The 18172-nt window shown below is 60.5% G+C and overlaps 1 protein-coding gene across 11 annotated transcripts in view; it reads right to left on the bottom strand.

Moving 5' to 3' along the window:
• Window positions 1-18172, bottom strand: part of LOC144934391 (uncharacterized) — a 135786-nt gene that overhangs the window by 18999 nt on the left and 98615 nt on the right. For 10 of the 11 annotated variants that reach the window (XM_078860101.1, XM_078860098.1, XM_078860104.1 and 7 more), the window contains 6 exons: window positions 11181-11293; window positions 8147-8181; window positions 7230-7540; window positions 5280-6786; window positions 4915-5085; window positions 2863-3337 (listed from right to left, as the gene is read on the bottom strand). In XM_078860101.1, the coding sequence (XP_078716227.1) occupies window positions 2863-3337; window positions 4915-5085; window positions 5280-6786; window positions 7230-7540; window positions 8147-8181; window positions 11181-11293 (2612 nt within the window). The remainder of the gene's footprint in view (window positions 1-2862; window positions 3338-4914; window positions 5086-5279; window positions 6787-7229; window positions 7541-8146; window positions 8182-11180; window positions 11294-18172) is intronic. The other variant, XM_078860095.1, reaches the window with a different exon arrangement.

Below are 18172 nucleotides of genomic sequence, written 5' to 3' on the forward strand. Positions count from 1 at the left end.
GTAACGTGATGCGTGTGTGTTGTCACGTGATGTGTATGTGTTGTCACGTGATGCGTGTGTGTTGTCACGTGATGTGTATGTGTTGTAACGTGATGTGTATGTGTTGTCACGTGATGCGTGTGTGTTGTCACGTGATGTGTATGTGTTGTCACGTGATGTGTATGTGTTGTCACGTGATGTGTGTGTGTGTTGTCACGTGATGTGTATGTGTTGTCACGTGATGTGTATGTGTTGTCACGTGATGTGTATGTGTTATCACGTGATGTGTATGTGCTGTCACGTGCTGTGTGTGTGTTGTCACGTGATGTGTATGTGTTGTCACGTGATGTGTGTGTGTGTTGTCACGTGCTGTGTGTGTGTTGTCACGTGATGTGTATGTGTTGTCACGTGATGTGTATGTGCTGTCACGTGATGTGTATGTGTTGTCACGTGATGTGTATGTGTTGTCACGTGCTGTGTGTGTGTTGTCACGTGATGTGTATGTGTTGTCACGTGATGTGTATGTGCTGTCACGTGATGTGTATGTGTTGTCACGTGATGTGTGTGTGTGTTGTCACGTGCTGCGTGTGTGCTGTCACGTGATGTGTATGTGTTGTCACGTGATGTGTATGTGCTGTCACGTGATATGTATGTGTTGTCACGTGATGTGTACGTGCTGTCACGTGATGTGTATGAGCTGTCACGTGATGTGTATGTGCTGTCACGTGATGTGTGTGTGCTGTCACGTGATGTGTGTGTGTGCTGTCACGTGATGTGTGTGTTGTCACGTGATGTATATGTGTTGTCACGTCATGTGTATGTGCTGTCACGTGATGTGTGTGTGCTGTCACGTGATGTGTATGTGCTGTCACATGATGTATATGTGTTGTCACGCGCTGTGTGTGTGTTGTCACGTGATGTATATGTGTTGTCACGTGATGTGTATGTTCTGTCACGTGATGTGTGTGTGCTGTCACGTGATGTGTATGTGCTGTCACGTGATGTGTATATGTTGTCACGTGATGTGTATGTGCTGTCACGTGATGTGTATGTGTTGTCACGTGATGTGTATGTGTTGTCACGTGATGTGTCCTGTCGGGGGCGGCACGTCAGGGGGCCGAACTAAAGGCCACCAGGGGCCGCCAGGGGCCCGCGGGCCCTGAAATGAAGGACACTGCTCCCCACGATGTACACAATAGCAGCACATGGTAGATACACACAAAATATATACACAAGACAAGCACATAATGGACACACAATGTACAAAATACATAAACACAAGCACACGCTAGATACAATACTAGATACAATGTACACAACGTATACACAATACTAACTATACCTACACAAGAGATACGATATAAAAGATACACATACTAGTTACTAATATGTACACATTACTCGACACGCGCATATAACACGGACACTATTATAAATAAGATAAAAACTCATGCATTATGTTTACTGTTGTAGCATACTCAAGATGGTGAGATGTGGTGGCTTTAAGTGGCCTTAATCCAGCAGTGGATCGATCACTGTTGATGATGAACACACACTACGTGTTTACATTACAGAGTTCAGATGTCACCTACACACAGTACCCACACGACATCCAACACAACAGAGATAAAGACAAAAGTTCACCCTATAGCCTTTAACAGACTGTTGGGGCAAGTGATGTTAGCGAGCACCTATGAAGGCCGGCACGGTACACGAGGGGATGGGTGGTCAGAACCACGCCCGGCCGCCTTTGTCTCCCCAGTAGCGAAGTTTACACACCGCACCAGGTACTCGTTAGAAGCTGACTCAACCCAGGGGAGGCCGAGGACCGGTTCAGATAATCGTCACCGGTGTTGTGTTGGCCACATCGGGAATCAAACTCGGGTTGCCGGGTTCGTAGTGCAGCGTAGCGCTGACCGCTACACCACCGCTCCCCGATACAAAAGACAAGGAACCCCCGTATAGACACACGCAGACAAACACGTGCACACACGCACAGCGCCACCACCCGCAGCAGGCCGAGCTCTGGGTGTGATGGATGGAGCTCTCTGATGCTGCCGGGGAGCACGTGCCACGATTTGTGTGGAAATTGGAGATAGTGGGGGGCGGGGCTGGGGGCTGGGGGCCGCGGGGGGGGGGCGATTATGGGTTGGAGACAGCCTCGGGGTCTCCCTCACTGACGTGACACTTCACCTCGGCACGTGCAGCTGGCAATTAACGACGCCCGTGGCATCGCGGCGCTGCCAATGATTGGAATGAACGTGGTGATAATTGGGTTTCAATTTATGACAACACGACCCCCTTAGGATGGCGGAGGCAATCTCAGCTGCGTGCGCCACGGCCCAGGATCGCGTTTTAAGAGAAGATAACAATTGACGGCGATTTAAAGCCCCGTTCAGTCCACTGTTGTACGAATTTAGGCGTCACTCCACCGCGTCGCTCATTGGGGTTGATTGAGCGATACTTCACCACGCTGGGCATTGTGCGTTTGTAGCTGAGCGGAGGAAGCAGGCACGGGGCCGTTGAGATATCGCGCGTCTCTGATGTTTAGAGGTGGCCCGGAATTGAACTCGGATGGTCAGGTCGATGGGGCAGTGCGTGCGCGAACCACTGTGCCACCGCTTCCGCAGTGACCAGCTTTGGTGAAGTATGGTCAAACAGCCCCCATGACTGACACGGCATGTGGAGGCCTTCATCCATCAGGTGGTTGACAAAAGAGCGATTGATGCGAGACGTGATGTTACGTCGCCACGCTGCCGGCTGCCTGGAGCCGTGGCGCCAGTCGAATAAATGGCACCGAGTCTGAAGCCGTCGTCACCAACGCTGCCCCGGTTCGTGCTGCATCAGGCACGCGCGAGGCTCCTGGCGTGGGGCTGTGCTCACCTGGGGTCCTTGTGGATGCTATCCAGAGACGGCTGCCGAGTGGGCGCCAGGCTCTGAGTGGGCGCCTGCGGGTAGGCGGAGGCCTCCGCCCTTGAGAGCGGCCCCGGCGAGTATCGATAGGCGTCCGGGTACCCGGCCGAGGCGGCCGCGGGCTCCGGGTTGAGCGCGGGCGACGCCTGCAGCGCGTAGGCGTCGGGGAACGGCTCCGCGTTGTACGAGGGCGACTGCCGGTACGAGTCCGGGTCCGCGTAGATCTGGTGCGCGGGCGAGTGCCGGTACGGCTCCAGGTCGACGTACGCCTGGCGGCTGGGCGACTTCTGGCTCGCGTCGATGTCCGCGTAAAGGTGGTGGCTGGGCGAGTGGCGGTACTCCTCGGCGTAGGTGCCCCCCGCCGCCGCGCTGAAGCTGCCCCGCTGGTAGGTGAGGTAGCTGCGGGCGTTGCGCTGGCTGCCGCTGCCGCTGCGCTTGAAAGGCACTGAGCGGACACGGGGGGGGGGGGGGGGGCAGACGGCTCAGCCACGGTAGCACGCGGCCCCCAACCCGCGCGAGGGAGACTCGTGTCTCCGTGCCCTCACGTGGCCGCTATGCGCGAGGTCAAGACGCGTGGGTGTTGGCTGCGGGTGGGATTTGCCCTTAAGGTAAAACGGGTAAAAGCGCAGTCGTGCAATTGCTCGCTCACGCACACTGCTCGCGGAAAAGATTTTCACAACTCTCTCCCACGCCGACCAGATGTGTAGGAAGAGATGGGTGATACCCCCACTTTACCCCAGTCAGCGGTGTGAATGCGCCCATTTACACCGCTGGGTGGACAGAGGCGGCGGCGGGAGATAACAAAAAAAACTCAATCTAGATTTGAAGTTTTCGTGACTGCAGGTATCCATACATTTTGGTTCTTTCGGTAAAGTCACGTAGGTGTCAAATAACTTCAGCAATTGTTTTCTTGCTGTGGTTGTCCCACCTGATGTTACAAACTGCCTTGCCGAGAGATGGAATTGAATTGGTGCCCTCTAGATTGCAAGTCCAGTGCGCTAACCATTGCACCACTGTGCGAGGGAGGGAGCTCTTGAACTCAAAACGCTGTGAGTTGCCTGAGCGCGTCACCCGCCCCTCCACTCCCGCTGTTTGGATTACTGCCGGGGCGAGGCGGTCAATAATACAACGGCAACGCAGCACAATGGTAGCACAATACACGCACATCCAGCCACTCCGAGCCTCCACACTCCCTTTTCATGCGTTTGGAGATGATTGTTTATATTATGAGTGCTGTACGTGTGGGAGGAATCGCCGAGTGTCTCGAGAAAGGCTACGCGTGGCAGTGGATGTCACTGACAACTCCGTACAGGCTGGGTTTGCGAGCCCACTTGCTGTACTGCCAGCTCCTGACCACCGCGCTACCCAGCGGTTTGGGAGTTTACAAATCTCTACGTGAGCCACCACCCGCCGGCCTCCAAATATGAATCACAAATCTGTAATCCATTAAACTCCACGTGGCGACTCACGGAGCCACGGAGCCCTCCCCGCCGCCACCGTCCTGGGGCGGGTGCCGCAGTCGCGGATTCCCCCCCCCCCCAGCACGGAGCGGACATCGTGACGGTAGCGACCGATTGATAATCCTCCTGGAGCATCAGACGGGCCGCGAGGTCACCGAGGTGCTGGCTACGAGTGACTGTCCACGCGCCCTCGCCTCCTCACATTCTGCCCCCTTCCCGGCCCCGAGTGGCACACTGCCGTCTGCGACGAGGAGTTGCCGCCGCGGGAGATCGAAGTGTAGCGCGGCGCGAACGGCCGATTAGGGGGCGGAGTGAAGTTCGCTCGCGAGGATTCGCCACGGGGCGCCCATCAATCACCCTGTGGGATTGTTTGATTCCAAGTCAATTTTGAGTCGACGCAACTGCTGCGCCGCGTACGGCTGCTGTTATTATGCGGCAGTAAAGCGGCGTTCGCCGACTTCGATCGCGTTATTGCTCGGTAATTGTTGCGGTGATACTGGGAAAGATTGGGGGGGGGGGAGAGCGGGGCGGGGGGGGTGGAGGGAGTGGAGGGGGCACCCACTCGTGCTGCTGTAAAATGCGGAGCTCCCGTGCGCGGGAAGCGGAGGTGGCGACTGCGACCCCGGGGTTGCGTGTCCCCCCACGCTGCCGTGGCTCTCGGCGGGGTTCAGGAAGACGGGGGGCTCGGCTCCGCCGCCCTGGCTCAGCTGGCCCGAGTACGAGACGCGGGAGCCTGCACGCAGAGGACAGCGGAACACAACCGCGAGGCTCTCGACGTGACAGTCGACGCGATCCCTCGCGTGCGGAACGCCCGCGGACAGGAGATGCGGGGACAAGGAGCAAGGGCCGAGGGGATCCACCGGGACACGGAACCGGGGGATTCGAGGGGAGGGGACACGGGGCGAGGGGACCCGAGGGGATACTTGCCCGAGAGTTGCCCCGGGAACTGCATTCCGCGCCGCTCGTACAGGCTGTACGCGCCATCCGCGGCGTGCGCGTAAAGGTCATGTCCCATCCTCCTGGCCGCCGCGTCCCCTGCCCCCTGCCCCCGTGGGTCCCCACCGCCCCCCGCGTCCATGTAGCTGTCGGCGGACGAGCCGAGGTGCCCGAACGCGGCCTCTCCTCCCAGCGCGGCCTGCCGGGTGAACTTCCGGCCCATGGTCAGCGTGTAGAGCGCGGGGGCCCCCTGCGCGTGCGGGCCCCCGCCGGCCTCGGTGCCGGCCCTGTGGCTGCCGTAGGCGTCCGCCCCCTGGGTCGTCCTGCGCCTGCGCCCCAGCGTCCACGTGTACTGCTCGGGGAGAGGCGCGCGGTACGGGCTGCTGTCCCCCACGGCCTCCTCGTGGGAGAACCTCTCCTGGCCGAACGCGTGGCTGCGCTCCTGGCCGTAGCGCTGTGCGCCCGGATCTGGGTAGCTCTCTCCGGCCTCGTCCCCGAACATCTCCGAGCCCTGCGGGCTGTATCCCAGCCCCGGCGTCTCCGAGTACATCTCCCCGTGCGGCTGCGTGTAGGCCTCGCTTCCTCGATACTGCTCCTGGGCATCCTGCTGCTGGCCGTAGTGCGTGGCGCTCGCGGGGCCCACGTGCTCACACAGCTGCTGCTGCTGTTGCTGCTGCATCGGGAGGGGAGCCTCGCTCCTGAACGCGTCCTCGTCGTGCTCCGCGCGGAACCCGCGTTGAGCAGGAACCCCCGGGCCCGGCTCCTCGTCTCTGCCGCACGCGGGCACCAGGGCCTCCCCCTCCGCGCTCCCGCCCCCGGCGGCGCGCTGAGCGAGCAGGGCGTGACGCGTGGCCGGGACGGGCGCCACCGGCGCGGACGGCGGGGGTGGCGCCTGGCTCGGGGCCTGAGCGGGAGCGGTCGCCTTGGCCGTGGGCGGCGTGGAGCGGGGAGGCGGGATCGGAGGCGGCCGCTTCCCCGGACGGGCGAGAGGCATCACTGCGGGCAGAGGCGCCGCCGCGGGAGCCGCCGGCTGCTGCGCGCAGGGACCGGAGTCCGAGGCGGCGCCGCTCAGGACCCTGGACAGCGCGGCACCGCCGCCCGCCCCTTTGCCGAAGGCCGAGCCGTGGGGAGCGAGAGGCGGGGCCGCCTCCTCCCTGTCCGAGGCCTCCTTGCCCCGAGCGACTGCCTCCGCCAGGCAAACTTCCTCCTCCGAGCTGCCGGCGCCGCTGCCGCCTTCCGACGCCGAGCGCCGAGCCGCGGAGCTCCCCGACTCGGGGTGCTGGAGCGACTGGGACCCGTCCTGCGGAGAGAGCGCCTGGAGAGGGGAGCTGGTCTGCGCTGCGGGGACGGCCACGGATTCCCGACGGGACGGAGGGCAGTGGAAGGCGCTGCCAAACGATGACGAGAAGGTGAAGAGCGGAGGCGACGCGGCGTCCGCGGCGCTGCTCGGGAACTCGGAGAAGCCGGCGGGGAGCGCGGCGTCGGGAGACGCCGTGGCCTGGAGCGGGGAGAGCGACGGAGACAGTGAGAGCATCGGTGGCGATGGAACACCGCTCTCGAGGTTGACGAGCATGTGCGTTCCACACACTGTAGACGTGCGCGCGCGGAATTGTAAATGTATACACATTGTACACATACACACAAAGACGCGCTCTGTCTGACGCATACAGTGTCGTGTACTCGCTCACACACTGCCATGACATGACGACACACACACTGCCGTGGCACACACACATACACTGCCGTGACACACACACACACTGCCATGACACGCACACACACATCACCGCGACGTCACAAGGCAGCGAGCGCCGCATGCGAACGCTGCTGTGTGCGTGCGACCCCCACCCCCGCCCCCCTCGATGCCCGAGCCCCCCTCCTCCCATCGCCGTGTTTGGGGCCCAGGAGTGGGGGGGGAGGCGCGCGGTGGGTGCAGGGGACCTGGCTCAGTCTCCAGCCGCTCCCGGGACTCGAGGCGGAGGAAGGCGGCGCCGGGACGTCCCCGGCGTCCGCAGTCACCGCCTCCTGGGACTCGGGGCTCCCCCGCCGCTCGGCGCCGCCCCCCGACACCCACTCGTCTCCCTCCTCCGCGCCCCCAGGGCTGCTGCTGCCGCCGCTGTTGTGCTGAAATGCCCCCAGGGCGCCCAGGGACTGCGGGTCGCGCCGAGGGGGCGGCGCCGGGGGCTCCGAGTCGCCCTCGTCTCCCGCGGAGGGGCTGATCACGGGGAACGCAGCGGCAGCCGCAGCGGCTGCTGGGGCCCACACGGAGAAGCCGCCCACAAGAGCACGTGGAGATGAGAGCCCCCCCCCCCCCCGTTGTTCGCTGTATAATATGGCTGAACGATTTGGGGAACATATCTCATTGCGATTTTTCTGACAGATATTGCGATTTGATTTGTGATAAAAAATGTTTTAAGTCAAGCTTCATTTCAATATTGACTGTGTATTAGATTTAAAATGTGTGATGGAGCATTACCACATGATACCATAAAATATGAACTCCTCTATTTATTTAAATGCAAGGATGAGAACTTAAAAGATATGAATTGCTTCCAATATGTCTTTATTAAAATGTTTTAATTGAAACATAAACAATTGTTAAGTTAAATAAAGTTACCATAATAATAACATTTTTTAACAATTCCAATAAGAAAGTAATATGCCTTTTCAAATTGCAAAAAATCGCAGCCTTTGGAATCAAATAGCGATTTCGATTTTAAATCGATTAATCGATCAGCCCTACTGTATAATGAGTTTCAGGTTGATGTTCTATTACTGTGTGAGCATGGTGTGGTGTTTGTTTTGAGGTTGTGTGAGGTTGGTGTGAGGTTGGTGTGAGGTTGGTGTGAGGTCGTCACCTGAAGGTCGCCAGTGGAAAGGATCCTCAGCAGAGCTGTGGAGAGAAGGGTGGGGGGGAGGGTGCATTTCACTTTCGCCATCAATCTCGATCCGCGGGGAGGCTCAGAGACACCGAGGTGAGATGAATGATGCACGCATGAGCGAAAGCACGTGGGGTCGCTGTAAATCGCCTCACTCGCGTGAGTTTGGAATTCAAATCAGCGCCGCTGCCTTCGCGCCTGCCATAGACTCTTCAGTTTCACCGAAAGTAGCTCAGCCCAGCCCAGGGAAGATGAGCGAGGGAGTTCTGATTTCTCACGCCGACGGGTCGAGGAGACGTTGCACACAGCTGGCGTTAGCTATCGAGTGCGCAGGCAGTGCAACTGCACACGGGGCTCACGGAGCAGAATATCCCAGGCGCCAGGATGCGAAGAGCGGAACAATTGTCGGTCTCCGCATGTTTTATTCACGAGAGCGGAGCGCGCAGCTGGCTAGCGGGGGGCTGGGGGGGGGCAGGCGAGTCCCGTCTCGCCCCGCGTCCCCGACTCGGGCCGAGCCACGCGCGCGTGCAGCCGCTGACTTCATCATCGTAGCCGCCGCCACAGTGAGCCGCGGCCATCACCAAGATCATCGCGAAGCCGACACCACCCCTACTTCCCGTGGCTGTCTCTCCACAAGAAACATGTGAACAAATAAAAACTCTTTTTTGACACATCCCATCAGCCACACGGCCTTCCATCTGGGAGAGCATCATGTCCAACAGAGTTGTTTGACAGGAGTAAATTCTGGACCGGTTTCGACAGTCAGTGTCTCATCAGCAGTCAGGCGTACTTGAACCACTGCTGGTGAACTGCCAGATGATTATAGGCAATGACTCTCGGTGTGCTGGTTCAACGCAACACTATAACTCTCAACAAATCAAAAGTCTAAACGAATACAATCTTTCAAGCTTAAATATAATCATCTGCGTCGTGGCGAATCAAAGTAACAAATGCGAATTAACCACCGTGTAAAATAGCAACAGGCAAGGTTCTGTTCCACGGAGCCACGCACAGCAGGCACGCGATGTCCATCGCCTTCGGTCGCGCAGGGTCAAGGGGTCATTGTCCCCCAGCAGCTCGTGGCCTACGCACGCAGACCACGCCAAGGTGGAGACTTTCCGGGTCTCATCAACAGCGGCGTGGCTGCCCGTTACCTCGCGTTGTGTGTATTGATCGCGCGCTGTACCAAGCGTCTGCTGTTAGGGGGCATGGGGCTGCACGTGGCCTCGTGCGTCAGACCTGCAGCTCACGCACACGTCGCGGGCTCGATGTGGAGCTCATTATACGAGGCTGTGTGTGGTGAACTGCTGAGTGGTGAGTGGTGAGCTGGTGAGTGGTGAGCTGCTGAGTGGTGAGTGGTGAGCTGGTAAGCTGGTAAGTGGGTGAGTGGTGAGTGGTGAGCTGCTGAGTGGTGAGGTAGAGAGTGGTGAGCTGCTGAGTGGTGAGTGGTGAGTGGTGTGTGGTGAGCTGGTGTGTGGGTGAGTGGTGAGTGGTGAGTGGGTGAGGTAGAGAGTGGTGAGCTGCTGAGTGGTGAGTGGTGAGCTGCTGTGTGGTGAGTGGTGAGGTAGAGAGTGGTGAGCTGTTGAGTGGTGAGTGGTGAGTGGTGAGCTGCTGTGTGGTGAGTGGTGAGGTAGAGAGTGGTGAGCTGCTGAGTGGTGAGTGGGTGAGTGGTGAGTGGTGTGTGGTGAGCTGGTGTGTGGGTGAGTGGGTGAGTGGTGAGTGGTGTGTGGTGAGTGGTGAGTGGTGAGCTGCTGAGTGGTGAGTGGGTGAGTGGTGAGTGGTGTGTGGTGAGTGGTGAGCTGCTGTGTGGTGAGTAGTGAGGTAGAGAGTGGTGAGCTGCTGAGTGGTGAGTGGTGTGTGGTGAGTGGTGAGGTAGAGAGTGGTGAGCTGCTGAGTGGTGAGTGGTGAGTGGGTGAGTGGTGAGTGGTGTGTGGTGAGCTGGTGTGTGGGTGAGTGGTGAGTGGTGAGTGGGTGAGGTAGAGAGTGGTGAGCTGCTGAGTGGTGAGTGGGTGAGCTGCTGAGTGGTGAGTGGTGAGTGGGTGAGTGGGTGAGTGGTGAGTGGTGTGTGGTGAGTGGTGAGCTGCTGTGTGGTGAGTGGTGAGGTAGAGAGTGGTGAGCTGCTGAGTGGTGAGTGGGTGAGTGGGTGAGTGGTGAGTGGTGTGTGGTGAGCTGGTGTGTGGGTGAGTGGGTGAGTGGTGAGTGGTGTGTGGTGAGTGGTGAGCTGCTGAGTGGTGAGTGGGTGAGTGGTGAGTGGTGTGTGGTGAGTGGTGAGCTGCTGTGTGGTGAGTAGTGAGGTAGAGAGTGGTGAGCTGCTGAGTGGTGAGTGGTGAGTGGTGAGCTGCTGAGTGGTGTGTGGTGAGTGGTGAGGTAGAGAGTGGTGAGCTGCTGAGTGGTGAGTGGGTGAGTGGTGAGTGGTGAGCTGCTGAGTGGTGAGTGGGTGAGTGGTGAGCTGCTGAATGGTGAGTGGTGGGTGGTGAGTGGTGAGCTGCTGAGTGGTGTGTTCTGAGTGGCTGAGTGGTGAGTGCTGACTGCTGAGTGGTGAGTGGGTGAGTAGTGCGTGGTGAGTGGTGAGTGGTGAGCTGCTGAGTGGTGAGTGGGTGAGTGGTGAGTGGTGTGTGGTGAGCTGCTGAGTGGTGAGTGGTGAGTGGGTGAGTGGTGAGTGGTGTGTGGTGAGTGGTGAGCTGCTGTGTGGTGAGTAGTGAGGTAGAGAGTGGTGAGCTGCTGAGTGGTGAGTGGTGTGTGGTGAGTGGTGAGGTAGAGAGTGGTGAGCTGCTGAGTGGTGAGTGGGTGAGTGGTGAGTGGTGAGCTGCTGAGTGGTGAGTGGGTGAGTGGGTGAGTGGTGAGCTGCTGACTGGTGAGTAGTGAGTGGGTGAGTAGTGCGTGGTGAGCGGTGAGTGGTGAGCTGCTGAGTGGTGAGTGGGTGAGTGGTTTGTGGTGAGTGGTGGTGGTGAGTGGTGAGCGGTGAGTGGTGAGCTGCTGAGTGGTGAGTGCTGCCCCTCCCCCCACGCCTCACCTGACGCTGCTCGCGCTGCCGGCCTCCGAGTCGAGGCGGCAGCGCTGCAGCTGCGAGGCGACGCTGTGGTGCTCCGCCTCCAGCTCGCGGGTCAGCCGCTCGAACTGCAGCTCCTGCAGAGGCGCACGCACACAGACAAAGATCACCCGTATAGCCTTGCAACAGACCGTAAGGACAAGTGCCGTCAGCGAGCATCTACGAAGGCCGGCACGGCACACGAGTGGGTAGGTGGCTAATACCACGCACGGCCGCCTTTGTCTTCCGAGTGGTCGATGTTTACACATCGCAGCAGGTACTTATTTGAGGCCGAGTCGACCTAGGGGAGGCCCAGGGACCGGTTCAGATAATCGTCACTGGCGTTGTCCGTGAGCGGGACTCAAACTTGGGAAGCCGGGTTCGTAGCGCAGCGCGCTAACCGCTTCACCACCGCTCCCACACAAATATACAAACACGCACGGCCGTCCACACGGCACCGAGACGACTTCAGACAGGCGACGCGCAGCGAGCGCCATCAACCTCGCCGCACCAGCTGAGCTGCGACCCCCGGGGGCCCCGACACCGAGGTCCCAGGTCGCCACCTCAACCCGGGCCACGTCGAGCCCGGGCCCCATAAAGCTGCGTCCCAAGCCCCCCCCTCCACCCCCATCTCGGAGATTTCTGCGGCTCGCAAGGCAGAGGGGGTCGCGCGGCGCCCCTCGGTCTCACGCAATCTCACGGCCACGAAAGGGGGACGGGGGCGGGCTGGGTCGAGTGCGAACTCTTCCACCCCTCCCCCGTGCCGGAGATTACCGCTCGTTCTCTATGCAAATTAACCAGGGGACGCTCGCATTTACATATCGCTTACACTCAGTGCGACTGCAATTCGTCTCGCGTCCCCCTTCCCTCTCCCTCGCCTCCCTCTCTGGCTGTGCGAGCGGCGCGGATGGGGCGCGGCGCCCGCGGGCTCAGCGCGCCGCGTTCGATGGGAAATGGAACCGGGGCCCCCCTCGCCGTTTGCTCCCCGCGACTGCCACGCGCGTCGCCTGGCAGGTGGCGGGGAGCGCGCGGCGCTTCGCCGGCAGCAGCAGCAGCAGCATCGTCATCAGCAGCAGCAGAGATCATTAAACATTGATGCTAGAGCGGCCCGTGGCGTCGGCTTTTATCCGATAACCACAATTAGCGCGCACTCACGCACGCACCACCGTCGTTCCATTCCATTCACAAGGCGTTCCACTCCGTGCCTCACAGGGGCACGGCTGCTCCGCGCCGCCAGCAGCGTTCCTCATGCCCCTCATCGCCACGCAGCGGCATTTCGCGCTCGCATTAGGCCCTGCCCCGTGGCACCACGTCTCGTCCCCGCGTCCCCCGCTCTCCGTGTGGCTCGCGGTTCGAGCGAATCGCCGCGTCGTCCATCAGAGGGCCGCCGCGGCCTCAGAGAATCACGCATCGAACGTCCCAGCGCAGCGCTCTCCACCCGCTTCTCTGCGTTCACTCAGCGCATAGCCCAGTGACGGCTCGCGGCTCCAGGTTGAGGAGGCCACACACTTCTGGCGGGTTTGTCCAGTCTCGGGTGATAACGCGTGCAAGTGGATTCGTGGAGTATCTGGAATGCGATGGCTGCCGCTTCATCATCAGCGGGTTGCCGCCTTGCGGGGGCATGCAGTGACGCACCAATCACCATCACTCTCTTCTTGCCTTCGCGTTCCCACCATTAATCAGTCCGCCTGCACGCGTCACACGAAAGCCCCGAGGTGGAGTTTCACACCTTCTCGGTCTCCTCGCTGCCACTGAACTCCTGAACACATCGATGACGAGGGAGCAGGTGGGGGGGGGGGGGGCGGCGCAGAGGGGAAGGGAGTTGGGTTGACCCTGTGGCTGGGCGCGTGTGCTACAGGTGTGGAGAGATGAGGAGGCACCCGGCCTCTCCGCGTCCCCAGAAACCTCGCTCAGTTCCCAGCTCGCGAAGGCGGCCCGGCTCCCCTACAGGCCAGAGACACTCGCCGGGTTTAAGCCACGAGAGGACCCAGGAGATCCACACTGCCTCTTAAGCATCCTTGCAGCACGACGCGAGTCAAATTAAAATGTTTGCACCAAAGGCGATCGTTCTTAAGCCAGCGCCGAGCCGTGGCCACGCTGCGCCTGGCGACGATTCCAGTGGTGCTCGGGTGCGTAGCCGTGCCCCCCCCCCCCCACCTCTCTGTGCTGCCCAGACTCGCTACTCCGCTTGAAATGCATCCAGCGCGGCAGCTGCAGTGATCGTCTCGAGCCACCAGTCTCTATAAGAGCCAGACGTCTGGATTAGAGTCAGGAATCTAAGAAATTCTGCCTTTAACGGAATTAAACCGTTCTTCATTCGAGATTTTTTCATGAGACGAGAGAACAGCGCGATTCGTGTAGCGTGCGTCCCACCTCGTCCCAGCATCGCACGCGGCACGGGGATCGTGCCGTTGGCTTCGCGGGGACCGCGCGGAGTGGGGAGGCGACAGGAGGAGGCCACGGGCTCCACATCGGCGTGGAGGCGTTGGGTCGGGCCCTCACCCACAGCCTTCACTCCCCGTTGCGCACAGTGCTCGGGGCTGGTCTCCGCGTCTCGCCTTTATTTGCGGCCCCAGATATTGCTCGAGCCCTGGTCGTCCGCGCCGAGTCCGCACCCCGTGTGCCCGCCGGGCTCCCGTGGGATCGAGCGCCTCCACTCATCACGCGCGGCTCGGGCGGCGAGGTCACGAGTAATGGTCGTGACCCCGCACTTCCCCCTTGCCCCCTTGAGACCGAATCCGGCACTGGGCTATGGTCGCGCCACCACCACGCGCGCTCTCGTGCGAGTGCGGAGATTTATTTGAATCGGGATTAAAGCGACGCGAATCGCCGAGGGATGCATTCCCGAAGTGACTTGTTTAAGCAAAGGGGAGTATCCGCGCCCCCGCGCGATCGATGCGCAGGGAGGAGGCATGCGATCGATACAGCTCCACGGCTCCACGGCCCAGAGGTCTCAAGGTCTCACGTCGGCCTCGCTCTCGACGCGGCCTCCGGTCTTTGATGGCTCCGAACGCGGCAGAAATGTATAAGTCGGGGCGCCGAGCAGCAGAGTCACACGCCGGGCTCATAAAGCGACCCTCAGCCGTGCGCTGTGCGTGCCCGTATGCGTGCACGGGGGCGAGCGGTGGGACGGAGGCCCGCCTCAAGGGCGCGGATCATCCCGTCTCGCTCACCCACGATTACGCCGAGTCGCCGCCGACGAGGCGATCGCGTTACGCGGCGAGCGAGGAGTCCAGCTGCTCCGCGTCTCTGCCGTCCTCGTGAATAATCCACGGCAGTGAAATCCCGCGGGAAAGAGCCCGCCCATCCCCCGGCTTACGCGAGGCTTTGGGACGCGGCGCGCGCGGTCGCTGCGTGGCACTCGCAGCGCAGAGCGCGGAGAGTGTAGAGGAGACCACAGGCGTGGCGCCCAGCACTGCCCGTGCGTCCACGCTGCAACACGAACCTTGCCCCCTTAGCCATGCCCATCGGTCCCCTTAGTTTCCAGACGGGCCCCACGGTAGCTCCTGTCACTCTCTCCGGCGGGAGCGCTCCATGACGGAACATGCGTGGAGGCGTCTTGGCCTCCTCCTCTAATCCAGCACCTCACGCAAGGCAACTCCATCAGCTCCTTCCCAGGCAGAGCAGTCGCGTGCCCTCCAGCGGAACATTGAATAATTGATGAACGTTTTTTTTTTTAAGATGATGTGTGACCGCGACAGAGGCACGCGAGGCTCCGTCCACGGGTTCGTGCGCTCAGTCCCCCGCGAGTCCCGGACACACCGCGGCGATGTGACGCGGTGCTGCACACACCTGCCAATGCAGGGTTTTGCATTGGCAGATTTGGCCAATTACAATTTTTAGCAGTGTGGGTCCAAAGCCGCCATTCGTGAATGCCTGCAATGGGGCAGCACTCAAAAGGTCCACACAGACGAGCTTACGAACCCCACTTGCCGTTCTGCTATTCTTGACCACCTCGCAGTGCAGCCGGATTCGGAGTTTTAAACATTTGTGTGACCCGCCAACCCTTGCCTCCATAGCGCTTGCTCACAAGTGCGGTTCACAATGGCCAAGACAGTGGCTGCTGTCAGCCCTGAGCAGACACGCGGCGCGGCAATGACCGCTTGCGCGTCGCGCTGTCCACGCGCCTCTCGGCAGCGTCACTATCTTGGCGGTAGCAGCGTGCTGCCTGAGGCCGGCACGCCGCCTGCACCCTGCTGCACGCCGTGCCACTGATGCCGCTGCTGCTGCTGATGGTGATGAATGCGGCTTCGCGAGTCTGTCGCCGATCACGTGACCGTGACCCGAGCGTCGAGTGACGGAGCCGCGTGGGTTCCCCGGGGGCAGCGGGGAGCGGTCACTCTCCCACACACTGTGACGCACGCACACACGTGTACACACAGACAAAGATCCTCGTGTAGCCTTCACATGCTGCTGGGGACAAGTGCCGTTAGCGAGCAGCTAAGAAGGCGGGCATTGTCCACGAGGAGGGTGAGTAGCCAACACCATGCCCGGCCGCCTTTGTCTCCCCATTGGCAATGTTTAAACACCACACCAGGTACTCATGCGAGCCTGAGTCGACCTAGGGGAGGCCCAGGACCGGTTCAGATAATCGTCACTGGTGTTGGTCGTGAGCGGAATTCGAACTCGCCGCTTTCGTAGCGCAGCGCGCGAACCGCTACCCTACCGCCCCCACACACGCACGCATACACACGCACACATTTCCACACACACAGGCACACACACACGCACACACACACTTCCACACACACAAACACGCGCACACACACTTACGCACGCACACACACACGCACTTCCACACGCACTTCCACACGCACGCACACACTTCTACACACACGCACACACACACTCACTTCCACACGCACACGCGCGCACACACACACACACGCACACACACGCACACATGCACACACGCGCACACACACACGCGCACACACGCAAACACGCACACACGCACACACGCACACACGCACACACACACTTCCACACACGCACACACGGACACACACGCACACACACTTCCACACACACACGCACAAACGCACGCACACGCGCACACGCACACACACACACTTCCACACATGCGAGCACGAGGCGAGGAACGGTGGTGGAGAAGTTTCTTCACCGCGCTACGATCCCGGCTACCTCTCATCAACTCGTTCTGACCATCTTTGGTGAAGTATGGTCAAACATGCCCCCCCCAAGACCGACACACCGATGGGAGACCTTCGTCCTGCAGTGGATAGATAATGTACGAAAACAGTACGATTATTATATTACAATAACGACAAATATAGAGATACAAAGACAAAAACAACCCGTAACAAACTGTTTGTGTAAGCGCGATCAGCGAGCGCCTATTAAGGCGAGCACGTCGCTGGCAGGGGGCCCACAGCTGCCGTGGACTGCCAAGTGGCCGCGGTGTTTACACTCCGCGCCAGCGACTCGTGTAAGGCGACGCACGGGGAGGGGTGCTGGAGGGAATGGGGGCGGGTTGGGGGCCTGCGGTGGCAGGGGGGGGGGCTCGTGCATCGTTAATTGCTCGCGCTGCGTACGCGGCGAGAAACGCGCTCACATCCATCCCGCGTGTCGCGGCGCCGCGCCTGATAAGGAGTCGCGGCGTTCCATCACCGCACGCGACGAATCCACCGCGCGCCGCGGCAGCTTCTTGTTCCACATCGGGTGGCCATTGCGAGCGGCGCCGCTTGTGATAGAGGGCGCTGAGCGCGTTCTTAACACGCACCCTCGCTCGCCCTCGCTCACCCTCACCCTCGCTCGTCCTCACCCTCGCTCACCCTCACCCTCGCTCACCCTCGCTCGCCCTCACCCTCGCTCGTCCTCACCCTCGCTCACCCTCGCTCACCCTCGCTCGTCCTCACCCTCGCTCACCCTCGCTCACCCTCACCCTCGATCACCCTCGCTCGTCCTCGCTCGTCCTCACACCGACCCACATCGCGGTCCCCGGACACTCACAGCCCAGACTCGAGGGCTGTGACGTCACATATGTCTCTCCCACGACGAGGGTCGATGTTGAGGGGCAGGAGGAGGGGGCGCCCGATCTCCGAGGGAGCCGGGTGAGCGGGGGACGGTCTCGGGCAACGAAGTAAGCGCGTCGATTACGTCACCGGCTACCCCGCCCCCCACGCCGCAACTCGAGACGCTCACGGAGCCCCGTGAACTGAGATCGTGACAACCGCGGCGACTCACGTCTGTCACCAAGCACACACATTTGACTGTTGTCGAACGCGAGTGTTAGACCAATGCCCTGTGCAGACGATGGGATGAACGGCCATAGAGACGGAGACAGAGATAGAAAGACAGAGGCATAGACACACAGCGAGACAGACTCGGGATACGGGAGAAAGACGATAACATAGGCGCAGAGAAGGGGGAGTGGTAGAATGTGGGGGTGATGGAGTACTGTGTTGGGAGTTCGGCGCACGAGTCATCTGGCACCAGCGTGAGAAAGGGTCTTGGGTATCGCGGAATGCGTCCAGCAGCCTCGACTCTGGTGGCTCCGATCTGCGGTTGCGAATCACTGCTCTGGGAGACAATCCACAACCCGAGCCCTAATCCTAAATCTCGCGCATCCACCCCAACACTTCTCCGCACACCCCCCGCACCCTAACCTGTCCCCACGTGCGGCTATCGCGCTCATTAACGCGCCTCGCACCGAGGCGCGTGAACCGCAATCCACAATTGCGCTTGGAGGCAGCAGTGACTTTCGGGGCAGCAGCGACTTCTCACCGCAGCGCAACTCCGACCCGGGCTGCTGCACGCAGCTGGGGACTTCTCGCAGCGAGGGTCGCGGTGGGTGTAGGGCGCAGTGGCTCGGCAACCAAAATGACAAGGAGATTAAAAACATTCGATACAAAACAAGAGCCGCCAGTGCACGTGAGTACACACGTTGCGTCACGAGGCGGCCCGTAAAGAGCCACGGCGTGCGGCTCCGGAGCCACAGGTTGCCGAGCTGCTGG

This window comes from Lampetra fluviatilis, chromosome 10 (genome assembly GCF_964198595.1).
Source record: "Lampetra fluviatilis chromosome 10, kcLamFluv1.1, whole genome shotgun sequence".
In the NCBI taxonomy this organism is placed as follows: Eukaryota; Metazoa; Chordata; class Hyperoartia; order Petromyzontiformes; family Petromyzontidae; genus Lampetra; species Lampetra fluviatilis.